Here is a 22,080-nt window from a genome sequence, read left to right as displayed (position 1 = left end):
ATTTCAATTTCTGACTCTCAAGCAGGTACTTAATGTTAGTAAGTGATTAAGCATTTTCATAATTATAACATTATTTCAAATGTTATTGACAGATACATCCTTTTCACATATTGAAACTAATTTTCCTCTTACCTTTGTTATGCACTCAGTGACAGGCTTGAACATGAGAGGATACAGAGCTGTTCCACCTAGGCCCACATTTATTAGAGAAGGACCATAAAAACCATGTCCTTCCAAAATTGCTTCAAGTTTCCACTCGTGGTTAGACATGTTATTCTGGAATCAAAGTAAAGATGTAAATTAGATTATGCACTGAAAGCTCTTAACATGCATTGCAGCTTTTACTTGCAGTTAGCATCAAACCAGAGCACAGTATCTACTTTCCCAAAGTACTGGCCCTGAGTACCTTTGGGGAGAGTAAAGCATATTTCAAAAATGAATTAAGCTAATAATAAATCCCTTATTCCTGGCAGCCAGAGGTACTGGTACCCACACTATCAGCAGCAATACTGTCAGCGGAAATACTCATTAGAAGAATATGTACATTTACAAGTATTTTTACTGTACTGTTTAATGCTTCTCAAAATTCTGTCCCTTTTCCATCTGTAGAAAATCTTAGTGTGCCTCTGAAGTGCTGATGTAGTGTACTAGCATATACTGTCTAATTTGGCTGCTGACTGTATTACAGGATCAGTCTTGCTTACGAATTAAGGACTTCATCTCCAAAGGAGTAATTGCAGTCCTGTGTTCTCAGAAGCTGATCTTTCAGGAGACTAAACTATGTTAAAGAATGCCTGTCCTTAGTAGTATGAAAGGCTATTAAGACAAGTTTGTCTTGCATCCAGAGGTATCACAAGAGTGCGTGTTTATAGTAGAAAGCGAGCTTTTGTAATGCAGGTTTGTGGGCTGTATAAAAATAGTAAAAATAAGATAATGCTATCCAGACTCCTATTATTTGAAGGAACTACATGACCAAACCTTCAGTCTGCAAAAAGGTTAATACCCATTTGAAAAAAAGAAAATAAACTGGCATTTGAGAATGAAGACCTGCCTTGTAAAAACCAGAGAAGACTGATCTGATTTATGAAAAGAGGAAGTAATCCTTTGACCCATAATGGCCTTCATCCATGGAAAACTGTATATAAATGTCAGAGATAAACAATGGATTTCAGGGAATAGAGATTATACTTCAATCCTCGCTTCCTTCTTTGAAAGTCTCTCAAGCTCAGCTATCTTGAGCTCAAAGACTAAGAACCACCACTTGTGGTCATCAGAGCTAACCCCATGGCATGGCACAAGACCTTCAATATCGTAAAACTAAAGTCTAATTAATATGTATGATTAATACTTAATTCTTAGTTGTTAAGAGGTAAATTTCCTAGAAGGTGAGCACAAATGCTTGTTTGGAATGTTGAAATCTATTTGTATAGTGTCTCAGTTTTTTAAAATACTTCTGCAACTGTGGTCTCCAGTTCTGTAATAACAAGAGTTACATCATGTCTGGCAGAAAACGGGGAAATAAAAAAAAAAAAAAAGTAATTAACTGGTGTTTAACTGGTATCTTCAGGTTGAAGATAAATTGAAAGAGGAAAAAAGGCATCAAAAGATTACTTTTGTTCTCATGCTTTTTTTTCTCCACAACACCAGGAACAACTTGATTCTTTTGGAAAACAGCTTGATCAGTTTTAAAACTGGCAGGTCATCACCCTTTGCTAATCTACCTTTTTAAAAGGTGGATAGAGGAAAAATATCACCATATTGTTCTTTGGTAAGGAAAAGAGGACAGCCAAAATTTGGGACATAAATTGTTTTATGTTCAATGATTTCTGGTGCTAGTGGTATTAGATGCTGCCTTTCATCCACACTAGTGATGATTACACCAATAAGAATTTCTGTTTAATCTTGAGCACAAAAACTTGTCAGCTGGAGAAATTTAGTTGACAAACCTGGTCACTTTGAAATTCTTCTGTAACAAATCTTTCTAATGCAGCATGAATTTGTCTAAAAATATCTTCTGAAGAAAGATATTAAGGTCAAACACAAACATTAGAAAATGAAAATAAAATACTGGTTAAATTTTACTCCCTTGAACTTGTGCATTAACAGTTTTAATTACTCAATAATCTAATTCTTATAAGATCTCTGCTTAATGCAATATCTTATCTGAAGCCTGTTAAGTCAAAGAGAAACACAATCAATGCTAAAGGAGTCAGAATCTTTTCACAGGAAGATAGGTGAGTAAATCCAAGGTGCATAATAAGGCTGCATGTATACGACCTGTACCTCTTTCACTGGAGAGGCTTAAAGTGAATGATGGAACAATTACATTCATTTGAAGCTTGTGAGAATTATGAAAACTTCAAATGTTCAGCCTTGACTCCCATTTAAAAAACTAAACAATCACATATTTCAGATTCAGGTGGATTCTTGTTCTGGTTCTGTCACTTAAACTTTTCTTTCTTAATGAAATAGTTCCTCATCTACTTTCACAGAGCATCCACAGTATGGTCTTTCCTTGGACATCAAGTCTCCATGCCGTGTCTGCCCTTGCTCTTGTCTACAAAATCTCATAGCAATTTTTCTATAAATTAACACACTAGTATTCTTCAGTGGCTCCAATATCAAAAGGTTACATCAAGTACACAGGCCAAACCACAGTTCAAATCTCTAGAAATATTTTACTGTTTTATTGTTTAAAGAATCTTTATCATTTCTCTCTCAGCTTAACCTCCTTCCCTATCATTTTTTTTTTTCCTCTTTTAAATTAAAAAATGTCTCTAAATTTTGAGCAATACTTTTCTGAGGGATATTTGCTCCCTGGTCTCACTTCTCAAAGGTTTCATATACAAAATTGATATGATAAAACTATATGTGTTATACTGCCTATGCTTGCCCTATTTTTTAAATTGTATGTAATCTAGTTCTTCTATTTATTCCTCAAATCTCTCCTTTTTTTTTTTTTTTTTTTGAGAAACAATACTTTTATTTCCTAGATTAAACAACTCTTTTTTCACTTTCAGTGTGACAACATTATTAATTAATTAACATTTATCAGGACAGAAGTGAAACATCAGAAATAAACCCACCAACTCATAATTTACTTTAAGAACTACCAGAAACTATATTTCCTAACAGGTTATATTATGTCCAATATGGACTTGAATAATAATACTCAGTTCAGTATTTACATGCATTTGTGCATTTTACAACCATACAATTTAATAGGACTGATCTGGAGTCAAGTTTTTCAAAATCCCGAATCTTAGTTTAGTTTCTAGTAGTAAAGTGAACTTACTATTGGAATATCCTGAATGACTGGCTGGTAAGCTGGAGTTACAAATTCAAGCTCAGCTTCAGCATGGTCTGTATTCACTACACATTCAATCTCATAGACACGAACATCACAGGAGGATTTTAGAAGAATCCAACAATGGTAGCAACCAGCATTTTGAGGAATGAATTTTATAGGAAGCTCAACTGCATCACTTTTATCTAAAAACAAAACAAAGAAATTGCGATGTTGTAAAGCTTTTCAGAAGCATTGAATTCACATGCAGAATCTGAAAAGAGTTCCAATAAACTGTAGGAGACCACAACATGCAACAATTTTAAACAAACAATAGAATCTTAGGACTGTTACCATTTAAGCATAGACATTTTTTTATTTTCCTAGGAAAAGGTATATTTTAGCATCTAAACAATATTTTCTATTGTTTTTAGTAGCACACAGAGAGAAGTATTCTAAAAGGTCTATTAAATGTAGTAGAAAATGTTAATGTATACACATTTCTGTAAATATCAGAAAAGTAGAGTAGTTATTATACTTCTATCAACACTTATCGTGAGAGAGATCAACAACAATATAGTATATTTGGCTAACGGTAGCCCCAACAACAATGGATTTCTGTGGAGTTTAGTAGTTCTCATGAGAGCTATTCATTAGACTTTTCCTATGCACAATTTTGGACTGAAAGTCTGAGTCTCCAAAAATACTTGGGGTGTGCAAACTGGAACAAAATCATGACAAGTCCCATTTTTCAAATCCACAGAATGTAGGAATAACTCCCCACAGTAATCTCTAGAGTAAGGAAGATGTCCTTAAGGACAAATCTGACTTGTTAGAGAGCAGTGTAGGGGAAAGGGACCTGGGGGTCCTGGTGGACAGCAGGATGACCATGAGCCAGCACGGTGCCCTTGTGGCCAGGAAGGCCAATGGCATCCTGGGGTGTATTAGAATGGGGGTGGCTAGTAGGTCGAGAGAGTTTCTCCTTCCCATATACTCTGCCCTGGTGAGACCGCATCTGGAATATTGTGTCCAGTTCAGGGCTCCTCAGTTCAAGAAGGACAGGGAACTGCTGGAGAGAGTCCAGCGCAGGGCAATGAAGATGATTAAGGGAGTGGAGCATCTCCCATGTGAGGAAAGGCTGAGGGAGCTGGGGCTCTTTAGTTTGAAGAAGAGGAGACTGAGGGGTGACCTTATTAATGTTTACAGATAAATAAAGGGTGAGTGTCACGAGGATGGAGCCAGGCTCTTCTCGGTGAAAACCAATGATAGCACTAAGGGCAATGGGTACAAACTGGAACACAGGAGGTTATACTTAAACATGGGAAGAAACTTCTCATTGAGGGTGACAGAGCACTGGAACAGGCTGCCCAGGGGGGTTGTGGAGTCTCCTGTTCTGGAGACATTCAAAACCTGCCTGGACACATTCCTGTGTAATCTCATCTGGGTGTTCCTGCTCTGGCAGGGGGATTGGACTAGGTGATCTTTCGAGGTCCATTCCAATCCCAAACATTCTGTGAGTCTGTGAAATGCTGTCCATATCTGGACACAGCTAGGTCTAACACTTCTGCTGCAAAGACTCCTCTGGCCTTGCTTACAGAAAGGATTAGATTCTTTCATGGTATTTTAAGACCTTCACTAACCCTTGTAGGACACTTGTCAAAGGAGAAGGGAAGGCATGTGAGGAATTTCAGAGACTGGCAATAAAAAGAGTTCACCACTGCAACATTCCCCGGAGTCTCTAAGAAACCTGAAAAACTACATGAAGACTGCAGCTGTAAAAACTTCACTGTAGTTTTTTATGCAACAATGTTTCTGTTCACCGTTTTCCAAGGTTAGAAATCAACACCTTAAGTTGGAGAAAATAATGAGGAAGGTCAGGGACAATGTGATGACACAACAGAACCTTACAGATAGATCTCCAAGCAAATTGCACCTCCCTGAGGGGGAACACCTGACAAATTCTTGTGGAATTTCTCTTCTTCTTCCTTAATTTGTCTTATTTTCTGATGTTTTGTATGACAACTGGACTTGAACTATTCTAACATCTTCAATGATAACTACTGAATTTTGAAAGTGCAATTAATCTTCATTTGCGATGCTGCTCATTCTATTTCACGAAGTGGTGTTCCTCATGTATGCAGTTCTCACTTCTCTGTAAACGAACAGCAAATTGGAGCTTTCTTGTTGCCTTATGTCATCACTATTTCAGATTTTTCACAAAAATAGCTCAAGTTCAAGAAACAAATCATACGGAATGATATTATTAATCTTTTGACATTACCAGGCTATCAAAAAGATTATAAATTGCACCTCAGGTTTAACCCTCTCTGAAATAAATTAGTTTGTTCTCTTTTAAAAACAAGATTAATGGCCTTGTAATTTCTGAATTATTGCTTTTTTTTCTGTTTTGTCACCAAGTTATTATCCCCATTGGCTATCTTCTGCAAAGGTGACCTGAGTTTGTCAGTTATGAAAAGAGTGAAACTGTCCTTTCTATTCTTCAGTTCATTAGAACAGTCCTTAATTTTCTCTGTCTACAAGAATTATTTTAGGATGTTGAAACAAAGCATTTACTTAAAATTTAAAGCACACATTTTAAATACTTGCATTTCAAGATCAAGTACATGTTTACAACACGTAGTTGAAGAAAGATCATACAGTATTTTAGGAGTTCCAAAATATTTTTGCAGGAGCTTTACGTTCTTGCACTAAATGAAAATTGTAATTACTAATAACTAGGGACATCTTCCACTGAGTTGGACCCATTTCTGAAATGCATACTTTCCAACAGAAATGCCTTCTATAGAAAATATTAAAAAGAAAACCAAAAAGAGTTTTTCTACCCATCTTGTTTCATATTTTTAATACTATTTTGGCATTATTTTTGTTGAAGTATTTGTTTCTATGCATTAAAATTATATTGGAAAAAGGTCAGTTGAATAATGGAAATTCTAAGATAAACTACAATCAATGAAAAGGAAAGCAAGTGAATTGGTGATGTTTATTTAACATGGTAAGTATTTAGTGCAATAAGACATTGTTTCTGAAGTGAGACGATCTCCAAATCCAAATGATTACAGAAATCACTTGCCTGTGAATTACAAGTGAAGGTTGTTTTTATTCTGCAAAATGTTTTATTCATGTTAATTTTAAATACCATAAAGTGGACTGGGCTTAAAATCTTCTCACCTTAGCATCTTTTCTTCTTTCTCAGTTTTACAAGATATTCAGCAAAGATTAGTCTCAGAATTAGTTCAAAGATTTAATGAAAATAATACAGGGAGTCACAACTGGCCTAACAATTTCTAAGACAAAAATAGTAACAGTAAGCAATGGGCAGCATTTATGTTATTTCTGTGTAACAGGAAGCACAGCCTGCATCTACGAATGACACAGCCAGCATTTTTCCAACAGTGAAAAGTTGGGCAGAACAATATAGGGGTTTGGTACAGTTTCCTCTCCTAGACAGTGTATTTACTGTTTGATGGGGAGCTACCTCATGCGTAATAGGCAAACAGTTCTGTTTTATAGATTTATGTTAGACAAATATGGGAAACATTTACTTGATCCTGAATCTCAAGATCTGGATTGGGTTGAGTTGTGAGACAGTTGTCAAAACAGGGATATTTGCAAAAGCAAAACTTTTGGTGTGTAATATCATCACACATTCTTGGAAAACTAAATCACAGTACATAGGTGTTGGTCTTGTTCTCTGGCAACTGCCTGGCATCTTGTCTGCCATTTACTTATTGCAAAAGACAACCTGATTACCACCTGGAATTAATGAAGTCCATCTTACAATTCATTTTAGATATTCCTCCTCACCTGAAGTTAAACCTCTAACTGCATTAGCCAACAAACAGTACTTTTCAAAGAAAAGGACAGGTTTTCTGACATTAAAATGCAAGAAAAAGTAATCTAGAGTTTAGTAATAATAGCAGTCAGTAGTCTCTGTTTATCCCTGTTACAAATTGTGGGAGGAGGGAAAGAACAAGAATAAAATGCTATTCTTCCATATCACGATCTGTTGGCATTATTTCTGAAGGCAGGCGTACAGCGGTTAGTCAACTACTTGCACATTATATTTGCTTATATTCAGCAGTGATGGTTCTGTCTATTCAGAAGCTCAAAGCTAAATTTCACAGTGAACTTATCTAAGCCTCTGACACTGTGCATGTGTCACTAATAGCTGGTTAAATTAACCTGAAGACTGAATTTGCAGGTATGGACACCTAGAAGGTTAAATAACTAACTATACTGAAGAGCCCAGACTCTTCTGACTTTTGGTGAAACATCAGGTTTTCAAATGAGCTCATCTGAACTAGAATATCACTCTACTCAGAATTCTTGAAAAAGCAACCATTCTTTTACATCCTTTAATAAGTGTTGATATGTTTTTGCTATCACTGCGTATGTTTATTTGTGGATTTTTCTTTCACTTTATGTGAATACAACAGATTTGTAGAAGAGTTTATAAAAAAAACCTACTGTTTATTGGTTCTTTATTCCCACTTAAACACAGTATATCGTACACATCTCACCAAACAGTTAAATACACTTGATCAATCAGAAAAGGAAGATCTACTGGGGAAAAAAAAAAAAAAAAAAAAAAAATGAATGAGAACAGGTTTTCCTTAATTTATTTAAAAATTAAAATGGCAGAGACTTTTTTTCAAAGTCTTGTTATGAATACTCAGCAGCCATGTTCATGTATTATATTCAGCAGCCAGTGAAGAGCTGTGTGGCACTACAATAAAGTAGAACAAAGAGTTTCTTGGTGGATGGTTGTTTAATACATATTATCCCTTAGTATTTCTGAAGAATACACATAAAAGCTTTAGAAACAAGCAGTCTATACAGTCACTATGTCAATGGGCAACTGTAGTGTTACCAAGTAAAAAGTTTGCTTGATGCAACTTAAGAAATATGGTAAAGCTAAAGTGCTTTCTGAAGTTATCCAGTGCATAGCCACCACTGAAAAGGATTAGCCAAGTTATAAAGTACTACACTGAGAACTGAAACATCCCCTGCTCATTGCAGGAGAATTGGACCAGATGACCTTTGAAGGTTTCTTCCAACCTAAGCTGTTCTATGATTCTATTTTACGATTCTATGAGAAAAACACAGTAGAGTAATAATTCAAAGTCTCTTTATCTAAAATCACAACAAAGACAAAGCTAAGATCTCTCTAAAACTTATGTCTAAAAGCAGTATCTTCTAAGCCTCACAAATGCAGTGGTTTCAGGACTGCACCAAAGAGAAACATAAGCCTTGACACTGACAGTGATGCAAGCAAATGTCATATTTCACTGACAAAAACCTAAACCACATATCAATATCCTGAGCCCTAAAGGCTTCATTTGTCAAGAACGCTTGAAGCCTTTGCTGTCTATCCACATGTTGTTCTTCTAGGCAGACTCTGGGTTTCAATGAATTTTCTGAATCTCAACTCTGATCAGAGAATGAGGTAAATGATACTCTGAAATGTTTTCTGAGGACTGACATCCTTCTTCACCACAGCAGCGGAAGAGAGAGGCCTTCTAAAAGTTTTTCACTGTACAAAAAGGCTTGCAGCAAATACAACTCCACTGAATTTCTTATTGCAGGTATTAAACACAAAAGAAATGCATTCAGACTAATGTTTAATTCCCTCTCACTTTTGCAAAACCAAACCAACTTTCTACTAATACATGTATAGTAGAAACAGCTATTCAATAGATATACCTGTAATGAAAACTATTAAGATAAAGACATATCACAATTTTTCAGAGCCACATTTTGAAACAGAATTATATTTTAAATAGAGACTTTGCATGAACAAAGAGTAAAAACGAATGCTACCACTTACACTTTTTAATCCCATTTGTGCCTCACTATTCTGAATTATTAAAACCACCAAATGTAATTAATTTTTATTAGTATAGTGTCAGTTAAGTCACAGAACTTAACTCTGGAAGTCTTAACATGATATAGAGCTAGAATAAAACCTCAAAATGTAAACAGTAAAATGAAATAACAAAATTTGTGTTATTGGCCAATAACTATGTAAACTTGCTGTAAAAGACCAAGGCTTTATTAAAAAAAAACAAACAAACAAAAATACTAAGATGCAGGAAAATTTATACAGCTTGGGGACCATGGAAAGCTAGGATGAAACAACAGACTTACCAATAACGCTTTATTGAACAACAGATTTAAAGTCCTAGGAAATTGCTTTGGGGAAATAAATAAAAGAGTAAAAAAAAACAAAACCCTAATGCTGATCAAGTATATGAGACAACATTTAAAAAGGAAAAAAAGTTGACCAAAGGTCATTAAAAATATTAATGTAAATGTAAAAACATAGCATATAATTATCAAGAAAATATATAGAGAGATTATAAAATATTATTAACATAAAAAGTCGATCTATAGATGATAGTGTAGGCAAATATTTTTACTTAGCTACCTGACTTGACTATATAAAACACAAAAGGAAAAAATTAAAAAGTATTTTTCAAGTCTGACATTAAGAAAGATGCATGCCAACTGATGATTCAAAATTTAATTTTTGATCATTATTTGTTCTGCACTTTATTTATCGCAAAGTATGGCAATGAAAATATACGGCACTTATTTCTAACTAAAATTATAGTCTGCATTAGAAAAATACTGAGATCAGATCAACATTATAGACTTAGTAACTAATAGGTAGCATTTTCTTAAATTAACATGGAATCAAAAACTATTAGGTGTGGGGATACTGTGTTGCTGCTGAAGATGTAGGTTTTGGGGCAGAACATGAAACTGATACCCCCTCTGCTAAGGAGTGGGAATAATATCTTTAGATATCATACTAAGGTGTGGTATTTTTTTTTTCTTTTTTTAAATTGCCAATAAATATCAGACTAAAATTCAATAGTCATGCCAACCTAAGTATTCACTGGGCTCCTCTAAATGAAATTATGTTATATATAACGAAGTGATCAAATAGAAAGTATTTATGTTGTACAATCTACATACTGGTCATTATTACTGGTAGAAAAGTAATCTACATACTGTTAGTGTTTGGCAGATTATAGAAAACAAAAATAAGAATAAAAACCCCTGTCCTTACTTAGAGGTGTAGAATATGAAAAAATATCTTCCCCATTCCAACATCAACAGGCACGACACATGACAACATTTGATCATAACACAATTATATCTTGTTATTTCCACATTTAGCCTAGTCTGTACTCATATAAATAGAAGACAAAAAGAGATAAGGGGGAAAAAAAAAAACAGGTCAAAAAAGCCTTAAATCTGTTCTATAACAAAGGGATTTCTGTGTAGTAAGACAGTCACTTCATTAAACTTGCTGATTATGTTGCTGAAAAGCTTATCACAACCCTTTCTTAATTTTCTCTATTTCATTAGAAGTCGAAGCTTTCATGGGACAGAAAAGGAAGCAGAACAGAAAAGACAGGTTTGATAAGAATGAATTATAGCAGCAGGTATACCTTAATATCGCTGCATAATGAGTAAAAGTTTTACCCTAGGTTACAGGCTGCATCTAAAGGAGCGTGGCCAGCAGGTCGAGGGAGGAGATTCTGCCCCTGTGCTCTGCTCTGGTGAGACCCCACCAGGAGTCCTGTGTCCAGCTCTGAAGCACCCAGCATACAAAGTACATAGACCTGTCGATATGAGCCCAGAGGATGTCACAAACATGCTTGGGGTCTGGACTGCCTCCCGTATGAGATCAGGCTGAGAGCATTGTGGTTGTTCAGCCTGGAAAAGAGAAGGCTCCAGGAAGACCTTATAGCAGCCTTCCAGTACCTAAAGGGGGTCTACAAGAAAGATGGTGAGGGACTTTTTACAAGGGCAGGTAAGGATAGCACAAGGGATAATGGCTTTAAACTGAGTAGATTTGGATTAGGTATTAGAAATAAATTCTTTACTGTGAGGGTGACACTGGAAGAGATTGCCCAGAGAAATTAGAGTTATAGAATCACAGAATCATTTCAGTTGGAAGAGACCCTCAGGATCATGGAGTCCAAACATAACCGAATCCTAGCACTAAACAATGTCCATAAGAACCTCATCCAAAAGCCTTCTAAACACCTCCAGGGACAGTGACTCCACCACTTCCCTGGGAAGCCAGTTTCAATGCCTGGCAACCCTTTCCACAAATAATTTTTTCCTAATATCCAATCAGAACCTCCCCTGGTGCAACTTGAGGCAATTTCATCTTGTTCTATCACTTACTGCTTGGTAAAAGAGACCAACACACTCCATGCTACAACCTCAGCAATAAAGACTCCCCTCGGCCTCCTTTCCTCAGGCTAAACAGCTCTAGTTGCCTCAAGCTCTCCTCATCAGACTTGTGCTCCAGACACCTCATCAGCTCGTCACCCTCCTCTGCACTCTCCCTAGTGCCTCATTCTTATAACGAGGAGCCCAAAACTGAACACAGTATTCAAGATGGGTTCTCACCAGCACTGAGTACAGCGGCAACAATCACTTCCCTAGTCCTGCTGGTCACATGATTCCTGATACAAGCCAGGATGCTGTTGACCATTTTGGCCATCTGGGCACACTGCTGGCTCATGTTCAGCCAGCTGTCAATCAACACTCTCACAGCCTTTTCTGCCAGGCAGCTTACCAGCCACTCTTCCCTGAGCTTTTAGAGCTACCTGGGGTTACTGTGACGCAAGTGCAAGACCTGGAACTTGGCCTTGTTAAACCTCATACAACTGGCCTCAGCCCAACAATCCAGCTGGTCCAAATCCCACTGTATGGCCTTCCTATGCCCCCAGCAGATCAACACTCCCACCCAACTTGGTGTTGTCTGCAAATTTGCTAAGGGTGCACTCAATCCCCTCATCCAGATCATTGATAAAGAGATTAAACAGAACTGGCACCAGTACTGAGCCTTGGGGAACACCCCTCATGACCAGCCACCAGCTGGGTTTGGCTCCATTCACCACAACCCTTTGGGTCCAGCCCTCCAGCCTATTCTTTGTCCATCGCAGACTACACCCATCCAGGCCATGATCTGCAGCTTCTACAGGAGAATTCTGTGTGATATGGTGCCAAAGGTTTTACTGAAGTCTAAGTACACAACATCCACAGTCTTTCCCTCAGCTGCTAGGTGGGTCACCTTGTAGAAGATCAGGACCTGCTTTTCATAAACCCAACTTGACTGGGCCTGATCACATGATTTTCTTGTATGTGCTGTTTGATGCTACTCAAGATCACCTGCTCCATGACCTTGCCTGGCACTGAGGTTAGATCTGTTGTTCCACGGATCCTCCTTCTGGCCCTTCTTGTAGATGGGTATCAAGTTAGCCAACTTCCAGTCAACTGGGACCTCCCCAGTTAGCCAAGATTGCTGATAGATAATGGAAAGTGGCTTAGCGATTGCCTCTGCCAGCTCCCTCAGCATCCTTCGATGCATTCCATCTGGCCCCATAGACTTGTGAGTGTCCAAGTGGTGTAGCAGGTATCTGACCATTTCCTCTTGGATTACTGGGGCTTCATTCTGCTCTTCATCCCTGTCTTCTGGCTCAGGGGGGGAAATGTGGGTACGTCCTCTCTGGAAATGTTCAAGACCAGGCTGGATGGGCCTGGAGTGACCTGATTGAATGGAAGGTGTCCCTGTCCATGTCAGGGGGGTTGTAACTAGCTGATCTTTAAAGTCTCCTTCAAACCAAACCATTCTGTGACCTATGATTCTATAGTCTAATATTGACAGTCTTATGGCCCTTTTGTTTTGTCCTAGCTGTCATTCCTTGTGTATATAGCTTCACTCTTCACACAACAATTTGCCCATCAACTTTAATGTCACATCTTCCTTTTATCACTAAGCACAAAATGAATGACTCTCTGACTCATAAGTGACTACAGCAAGGGGAGCAAGAAAGATGGGAAAATAAAGAGATAGAATCCATTAGCTAAAAGCTGGGATCAAGCGTAACTTGTACTGGTTTTGTTCTGGAAACACACATACAGAGACAGATGAGGCAAGACAGTCAAAGCATTTCTATGGACGTTTTATCCAAGGAAACCAGCAACTTATTTGTTTGGTGAAGCATGGAGCTGATTTTGGATGATACTTCTCTGTTGCTTAAAATCTGGAGCTATTATTTTAATTCCATTTGACATTTTTGCCTTCTCATTCTTTAATAACACACCACTAATAAAGGGGCAACTTATTTCAATGTTAAATATGCCTAACACAAGTTTCCAAATGCTCAATCACTATCCTTTGGTTTATAAAGTATTAAAGCTTTACGGTCAAGAACCTTTCTCATGAGTTATGTCAAGATCATCTCCCCAGTTCTCAGGACACTTCTCATTTATCTGTAGATCTCATTGGTCATTTCAGCATTATGAAAGAGCTCTCATTGAGATAATAATTTTGTGTTGACAGGCAGTCCTTTTCACTAACTGTTTACCTGGTTTAGTATGCAGACTCTGTTCCCCATACACTACTACGTGTTTGGTTGCACTAAAACACATAGTTTATAATTATGTAGCAATTCCAACTTACTATTCTTTCATGAAATCTAGATTATTCCTAACTCAGCAAAGACTTTATATAATTGTCTAAATTACGGATGGAAAGTAGTTAACATTGTCCAACATGTACCAGTTCCTGAGGGCGCTCACTTTCTGATGACTCTCCAGTAATAACAATAACAAAATTTGCTACAGTTTTCCAGTATAGCTTATGTATTATTTTAGTTCCATATAAGTATACGGTTTGGGTTTTGATCAAATGCCACATTAGAAGTAAACATATTCTATTCTTTTTATCTATTAGATCTGTTATACTGCTAAAAATGTAATAAGGTTATTTAACAAGATCTATTTTACAAAAAAAAATATGTTGAGTGGCATTGATTTTTATCTTCTAATTCCCTGTTGGCAGAGTTCTTACTATATTGGCTAGACACTTTTCCTGCTACTGCAGTCTAAAAAATTCTGATCCAGGATTTTCTGATTTTAGTTAGCTTATTTGCACCTTTTTTTTTTTTCTTCATAAATCTAAGCATTCTGCCAGAGAAGCAGTTACTCTCACCCTAAGGAAAGCTACCACTGTAGCTAAAATACTGATTCATCTTTAGATAATGAAGTTAACAAAATTTTCAGATGAGATCAATGTTTTCCCTCTATCCACAAGAACACTGCCTGGGGACTTCCACCACAATATTAGATTTTTCTAAGTGCCTGTAAATATTCCTGTGTTTCCTCATTAGCACGACAAACACACTAAATCAGCCAGCACTATCTCTGTACTGAACACATCTTTGTTTTTATGCTGTCAACTGGCTATCTCAGCTTCCATTTTCAGTTGTTCTTTAGATCACTACCCCTCTGAATTCACTACCAAAACCCCATTTAGTTCTCTGCATCATCCTGACAAGTCTACTCCCTTATGTAACTATTTAATTGTCCTAGAAAGAAAAAGAAAAGAAAAAAAATATATATATATATATTGTGTTCACTGCAGTATGATTTAGTTTCTGACTTTCCACCGCTTACTTCCCTCTCTCTAATACTTCTATAATTTCCTTTAATGGATAAAGAAGCAGGATGATCTAACAGAAAAATAACCACTTCCTTACTGTAATGTAGTTTCTTCACTACATTTTATCAACTAATATTCTAAAATTTTCAGATTTGTTAATTCACATTTCAACTTTTAAAATAATTCAAGGGGTTGCTAAGCAACAGTGACCTATCATCTGGTCAGATAACAACCTTTGTTCTGAGATCATGATGAAGGTTTAATTATGTCCTTAGCAGATTTTGCACTCTCACAGCTGGTATTCCCCTCTCATACAGTGCAATCCAAAGAATCCCTCTAAACCACTCAAAAAAGCCATTATGATCTTTTTTATTTTGTCTCTACATCAATCATTACAAACACATGAATTTCTTTTTAACTTGATAACAAAAGCATTTTAACTAGAATTTAAATACCGTGTTATTCCAGAAACATTTCAGCCTCCAACTTGTGTTACATTTATTCTACAACCTCTACTGACTGCTAGCCCTGTAGTTAGTCGTCAGTCTAGTCTTGCTTCTAATATTGCAATAACTATAGTCATCTTCTTAAAAACATGCCCAGTGACATCCTAGAATGTCTTACAGCACAGATACTGTAATCAATCTGTAACAAAAGGCTTGTCAGAAATAATCAAGAAATTCCTTATTTTTCTTCCAGAAAAAAACAAAAACCGGAAGGGATACAACAAGTATAAAAACATACAACCATAAATGACAATGGGAGAAGTGAACCACAGAAACATGCAGAAGAAGAAAAGAAGTGATGAAACAAATCTATGAATTTTTCACATTAGTGGTCTTCACTAATTTTACCAAGAAAACTACTACCTACATTTTAAGTAGCAAAATCAAAAATTATTTGTATTGTTATCAGATACCTGTGGAACTTTACATTACTTGTGATATAAACACACACAGATAACTCTAGCAGGTAAATATAAATTTTATCAAATAATTGTTTAGGTTGGAAAAGACACTGAAGATCATTGAGTCCAACTGTTAACCTAGCACTGCCAAGTCCACACCTAAATCATGTCCCAAAGCACCACATCTACACACCTTTTAAACACCTCTAGGGATGGTGGCTCAACCACTTCCCTGAGCAGCCTGTTCCAATGCCTGACAACACTTTCCACGAATAATTTTTTCCTAATATCCAATGTGAACCTTCCCTGGTGCAACTTGAGGCTGTTTCCTCTCGTCCTATTGCTTGTTACTTGGGAGAAGAGACCAACACTCTCCATACTACAACTTCCTTTCAGGTAGTTGTAAAGAATGATAAGGTCTCCCCTCAGGCTCCTTTTCTCCAGATTAAAAGACCCCAGTTCCCTCAGCTGCTCAAGTTCTTTTAAAGAAATGCAACCTAGAGTGCTTTATCAATTTAAATAAAGCAATAAAACCAAACCAAACCAAACCAAACCAACCAAACAAACAAAAACCCACAACAATGAAAAATACCAAAACTAGCAAAGGAGGGATCAAACAAAGAGCAAACAAAGCAAAGAGAGCAATTAGTATTTCAGTATAAAATTTCAGATACTAGAAAAATCAGAGGCAAGAGAGACTGACCAAAGCTGAAGACTGATGCAAAACTTTTCACAGATGAGGGACAGGGACAAAATAACATACAATTAGTTAACTCCTCCCTCTGGTTAACTGACAAGAGGCAAACGAGAAGGTATGTGGTATAAATGGCACAATCTGAGCACAGATCAGCACTGGATGAGAAGTGGAAGTGTGAAATGAGCTCAAATTCAGGATCTGTCATATAAACTAACCAAATTAATTTCTAGAGCAAGTTTTCTGTGTTTGTGTGCCTTTGAGAAAACCAAGGTCAAATGGAAAGTACTGTTTTGAGCTAATAAGATAGAACTTGCGTAGTGATGACAAAGACAAGGTTGAGGATTTGATCACTTGTAGAATGGAAATATCATTTACTGAAACTGTTCAGGAAAAACTTAAAACCACAAAATGTCAGGGTGCAGGGGAAGAACACTCACAAATTCATAATATTTAAGACTATTCTTACCTGTTTTCTGCAGTGAAAGGTCTTTTGATGGAACATTCAAATTAACTCTGCTTGATGCCAACACAGGAATAGACAACTTCTCAGGAACCTTAAAGAAATCTCGCATGCTTACTTCTACACTGTAATCCACATGCTTCACTTCTGAGTGGAATTTACGAGGTCTCAGGAGTGCATGTCTCTGCAAGTGAAAGAATAATGTACACATATAAGCAATCATCTCACAATAATTTCAGATTAAGAAATGTAAAATTATACAGGCTTAAGGGTGCAATTCTAAAACTGAAATGGTAATTAGACAAGTTAAATAGAAATTGTTGAGAGATTCTTCTAAATAAAAACTGTCTTGTTTAATTTTTTTATACATCATACATCTGAAACATTCATTTAAGAAAAATGCATTTTGACATTTACAGTAAAACCACCTCCCACCAAGAAACCACTCTGCAAGCCTTTATAGGTATTCAGGAAAGGCAAGAAAAGTAGAGAAAACAAACATGAAAAGAAAAATGTATTTTGAATCAGATGTAGACAGATGTTTCTTCTTTTACTTTGAAAAGTTTCAAAATAATAAGAAACATGAAAAAGAAAAATTATTTTTATATTTTCTGAGGGATAACTATACAGTTAGCTGAGCTAACTTTGATACGTTCATGTTGACAATATATTTTAGAACTCAAAGATTTTAGAATTAATTTTAGGGGAAAATTAAGCTCCTCCTGTTGGTAAAAAGCATTACATGAAACATATTAGTAAATGATTAGCACAGTATGTGAAGGCAAGCTCAAAATAGGCATCTAAGCCCCTTAATGCAATAAATGTGGCTCCTCTATGATAGCATCACAGAAATGATGCAATGATTTAATACAATCCTTGCTCAAAATTGCCACTTTCAATCCAATAACACAGTACAGTTGCAATGCTCAAGATTATTTGTAAACTGAACAAATTTAAAATTTGAAACGAGTCACATCTTTTCTATAGACAAGTCTTTGAATTAATGACGATCGTGAATTATCTTGAAACATCCAGGGAAGAGATAAATACAGATATATTTATTCAGTTTGTGCCAGGAAAACTGGCTTATTCTGAAAGCCTACTGGTTTTAAATAATGCCAGGACAGCAGGTATCACAGGACATATTGCAATGGGACAAGGAATAGAGATCCATTGGAGGATTTCAAAAAGAAAATTTAAAAGGAAAGTTGATTGTTCTTAGGGATTACTATTGAGGGTAATATGGTCAAATTACTGTTCAAATCAACTGAGTTGGGGTTCTGCTTTGGGTTGGTGGTTTGTCTTTTTGTTTTGTTTTGTTTTAATAGAAAACTCTTATTCTCTCACTGGGTTTAGAAAACAGACCTACACTCTGCCATTGCTTTGTTTACATCATTAATCTATCTATCCAAAGCATCAATATGGTGTGAAACACAAAGTACATATGGAATTTGGGAACCTGTTAAGTTTTAGTTGCTAATACAGTTTTTTGACACAATAGATATAGAAACATTATTATTCAAGATTATTGTTCTATGAAGCGCAACTGGACAGATGTATGTGACTAAAAAAGTATTCATCAAAACAAAACATTAACATGGTTCTTCCTTTTTTTTAATGTATTTGCACCACATGTACAGCACAAGCAGAATTTACAGAAAAGACAAAAATAATTTTGTGAGTTGAGAACCTGAACTCACTATTTATTAATTTATATCAGGCAAGACTAGGAGTTCACTGATCATACACTCTCTCACACACACACAATAAATAAATAAAATCTATATGTGATAATAATTCATTTGCTATATTATTAGCAAGTCCCATTTCTCTCTGATAAACCTGAAATGACAGAAGACTTTCCAGTGGGAAAAAGATAACTCATTCTCACTTGCAATTGGAAATTACAAACCAAAAGAATCATATATTTACCAGTTTAAATTTGACTTTAACCTTCTGCTTATTCAAATATTAATTCATATCTACACCTGATTTTGGCAATTAGATTATTTTCCAACATTGAAATAACATTCAACATGACTTAAAGGTTTGGGGAAGTCTTAATTGACAAAATGATTGTAAGATGACCTTTGGTGAAGCACTGAACATATTTAAATTACAATTATCTTTAAGAGATACCTGATGATATCAAAAAATCAAAAAGATCTTTGTTCATTCTACATAATTTTAAAAGATATGTTAGGAAAAAAGATAGCTGGTTAGTATTACATAGTCTATGAACATTTCAAGTATTTCCTGGTATGTGGTCCAAGAGTAAAGGATGAAAATGTATTTAATGAGAGACTAGATCTTTTTGAAAGGGGAAAAACAAAAAATCCTGCAAGCACACACAAGACTAAACCTTGTTGCCTCAAAGGGTAACATTTCCAAGAAAAGAGAAAATGTCCGACACAATTCAGATAAATGTTGCAGCTGCTCTCCTTCTTTTTAATATTTTTCAAGGCAGTGAGTGTTAAATGGAATTTAATATTTTTTAATGCTCATTATCAATTGCAGGTCTAAGGATGCTGTGCTACAGTAAGTCAGATTCCAACAAGTACTTCATCAACCTAATGGTTCATGATATTCCAAGTCTGGAAGTGTTATTACCAGTTAAGAACTGTATTTGCAGGATTAATTTCTTTTTTAGAATAATTTTTCAAAGAAGGATTGGAAGGTATATAAGGCATAAGAATTAAACTTGACATTTTTCAAATACTCATTTTCCAAGATATTTTCTTAGATTCACCATCTGCACTCTCTGTGTGCAAAGGACAGCAGATTCTACTACAGAGTGCTCAGGCAACTTACTCTTTTCTTGTATATTACTGCTTTCCAAATCCTAATTTAGCCTCATTTCCTCCTTCCAGGAATTAACTTCTTTAACTGTTCCTCATGAATAAAAGAATTTGAAGATCTCAGTCTCTCAGAATCCCTGTGATCAATCATGTTTGCCATCTCCCTTAATCCCATATCAAAAGATAAGTGATGTAATATAAAAGACATTAGTCCCAGTTATAATTTCAACAAATTGAAATGGGACCACAGATCCTTTTGTGAAAAGTTCGTTCCCATAAAATGTATATAAGGTAACTTTTCAATTATAGTATCATCTCTCTTCAAGGACACTAATTTTTTCTCAAAAACAGACAAACAAACAAACAAACAAACAAACCTGAATTTTAAAAAAGCTAATTTTTCAAACCATGCTTACAACTTTTCCATAATCACATGCAAGATCACAAAATCCTTCTTGAATCCTAGGGAACTACAAAGAGCACAAACTTTGAAGATCGGAGCAGGACAGATGTAGGATGAGATTCTGTCACATCAGCCAAGCAGCAGAAGCTATAGGTTCAAGTGCACAAGTTCTCTGCTCATTTTCCATTGATCTAAACTGAAACTCATCATCACCACCATCATGTACTAAGATAAAAATACTCAGGATTGCTTAGTCACATGGACAGCAGCATAGCAAGAAACTGCACAACATCCTAACAGCTGGAATATGGCTGAGGATAGAGAGATCTGGTGCCCACTCTTAAATAAACCATGCATTTGAATGGAAGCAAAATGAAGCCTAACTACTTTTCATAGCTTAACGAGGACACATCTGGACACAGTAAGAAGTGCAGGCTTTAGTTTTGGGATTCTTGTAGAACAGAACTTTTCTTCCTTTCCTATCATAATGTCTAATTATACAAGTAGATTACTAGCATTGCTGAGACTTAGACACTTTAGGTAAATTCTAGAAAAAAAGGAAAACTGAGGCATGTTATTTTGTATTCCACTCCACTGCCTGCAACATCCTTCCCCTCACATACCAAACTGAATGAATTCTAGTTATTCTGATATTTCCTTTTTTCTTTTATTCACTTCTATTTAACACCATCATCAGCTTCAATCTAAACGTATTCTTCTTCCACATTCTCTCCCCTCTTTTTTTAGATACCCTTTTTTCTTCCCTTGTTAGCTATGTTCATCTAAACTTCCCACCCATGCCTTTTTCTTCTTCGTAATTAACAAAGGCAATTTGCAATTGTTCACAATAACACCAGTCTCAGCCTTAAGAGTGGCAGAGAGTTCTATCCTATATTACCTTTACTACTACCTAAAAATCCTTTAGGAAGAACGAAATTAGTTATATACTCAGGAGGTAAGAAATTAACACAATTGTATACTTAAAAATAAAATTCAGAACTTTCCAGTTTTTCATTAAAAACAATTAAAAAAAAATCAGTCAGAAATGGGCATGAAACCAGGTTATTATTCAGTTTCTGGGGTTTTATTTCTTTTATATATTTATAGAGTAAATACTAATAGAATTAAACTGCATAAGACTGCTGATTTCAGTCTCTCATTTTCCTTTAAATATTGAGGTCTGGATTCCTTTTGCTATAGCATCCTTGCTTCCTGTCTTTCAATTATTTAATTTGTCTAACTGCGTTATTAAGTTTTATGCTAGTTTATTAATTTTTTTTTTTTTTGGTTATACCAAAGTTTAAGCACCAAAAAAAAATCACAAATTTTTTTTATTCTATTGGCAGTAGAAGCTATTTCTGGAAAAACAGGGAGGGAGAATGGCAGGTTACTTAGCCTAGTTGCTAGTAAGTCCTTCAGTGCCCAAGACTGTAAAATAAACTATTAAAATTCTATTTCTAACAGAACTATTTAACAGGGTTATTTTAATCCAGTTTATAAAGTAAAAGATAGAAATAAAGATTTAGTTAAAATTCCTGCTCCTTTTCATTGAATGCCCACTTCCAAGCTCCTCAGACTTGCTCACTGACACTTCTGTACTCTGACTGCACATTATCTAATAGTAGCCTAGTAGTAACACCATCAGGATAAATAGGTTCTGATAAGCACAATAACTTTTATGGGAAAGAGATGAAAATTCCTTATGTTTTTAGTAACTCTAATTATTAAAGACAATCAAAATAGATCTTTGTTGATTATAGTAAATAAAAGAAGCAGTAAAAACACAATACAAAAGTATCTAGGGTCTTTGTCAATGTGTATAGATGGGTCAAGTAAAAACACACAGCATAAGTTACTGAATATGAATTTCCAGTTTGACTCCAAAAATATAGCCTAGTTTTATTACTATTTTCTATGCAATTTAAGTAAACACGATTAAAATGAACAGCTTAATAGGGATCAAAAGCATGCAATTTTTATTTACTTATTCTTTAATTTTACAGGCAAAAAATGGACCAAGTAGTAATAAAATAAA

General features: G+C 35.7%; 1 protein-coding gene across 3 annotated transcripts in view; it reads right to left on the bottom strand.

Annotated features, from left to right (window-relative positions):
* The window catches only part of CFAP47 (cilia and flagella associated protein 47), a 309,801-nt gene that overhangs the window by 151,318 nt on the left and 136,403 nt on the right, over positions 1-22,080 (bottom strand). For all 3 annotated transcript variants that reach the window (XM_065070474.1, XM_065070480.1, XM_065070488.1), the window contains 3 exons: positions 16,851-17,028; positions 3,296-3,492; positions 133-276 (listed from right to left, as the gene is read on the bottom strand). In XM_065070474.1, the coding sequence (XP_064926546.1) occupies positions 133-276; positions 3,296-3,492; positions 16,851-17,028 (519 nt within the window). The remainder of the gene's footprint in view (positions 1-132; positions 277-3,295; positions 3,493-16,850; positions 17,029-22,080) is intronic.

The sequence above is a fragment of the Columba livia genome, chromosome 1 (assembly GCF_036013475.1).
Source record: "Columba livia isolate bColLiv1 breed racing homer chromosome 1, bColLiv1.pat.W.v2, whole genome shotgun sequence".
NCBI classification, from domain to species: domain Eukaryota; kingdom Metazoa; phylum Chordata; class Aves; order Columbiformes; family Columbidae; genus Columba; species Columba livia.
Note: the sequence above shows the minus strand (reverse complement) of the source record. Positions and strands in the feature narration are given on the sequence as shown.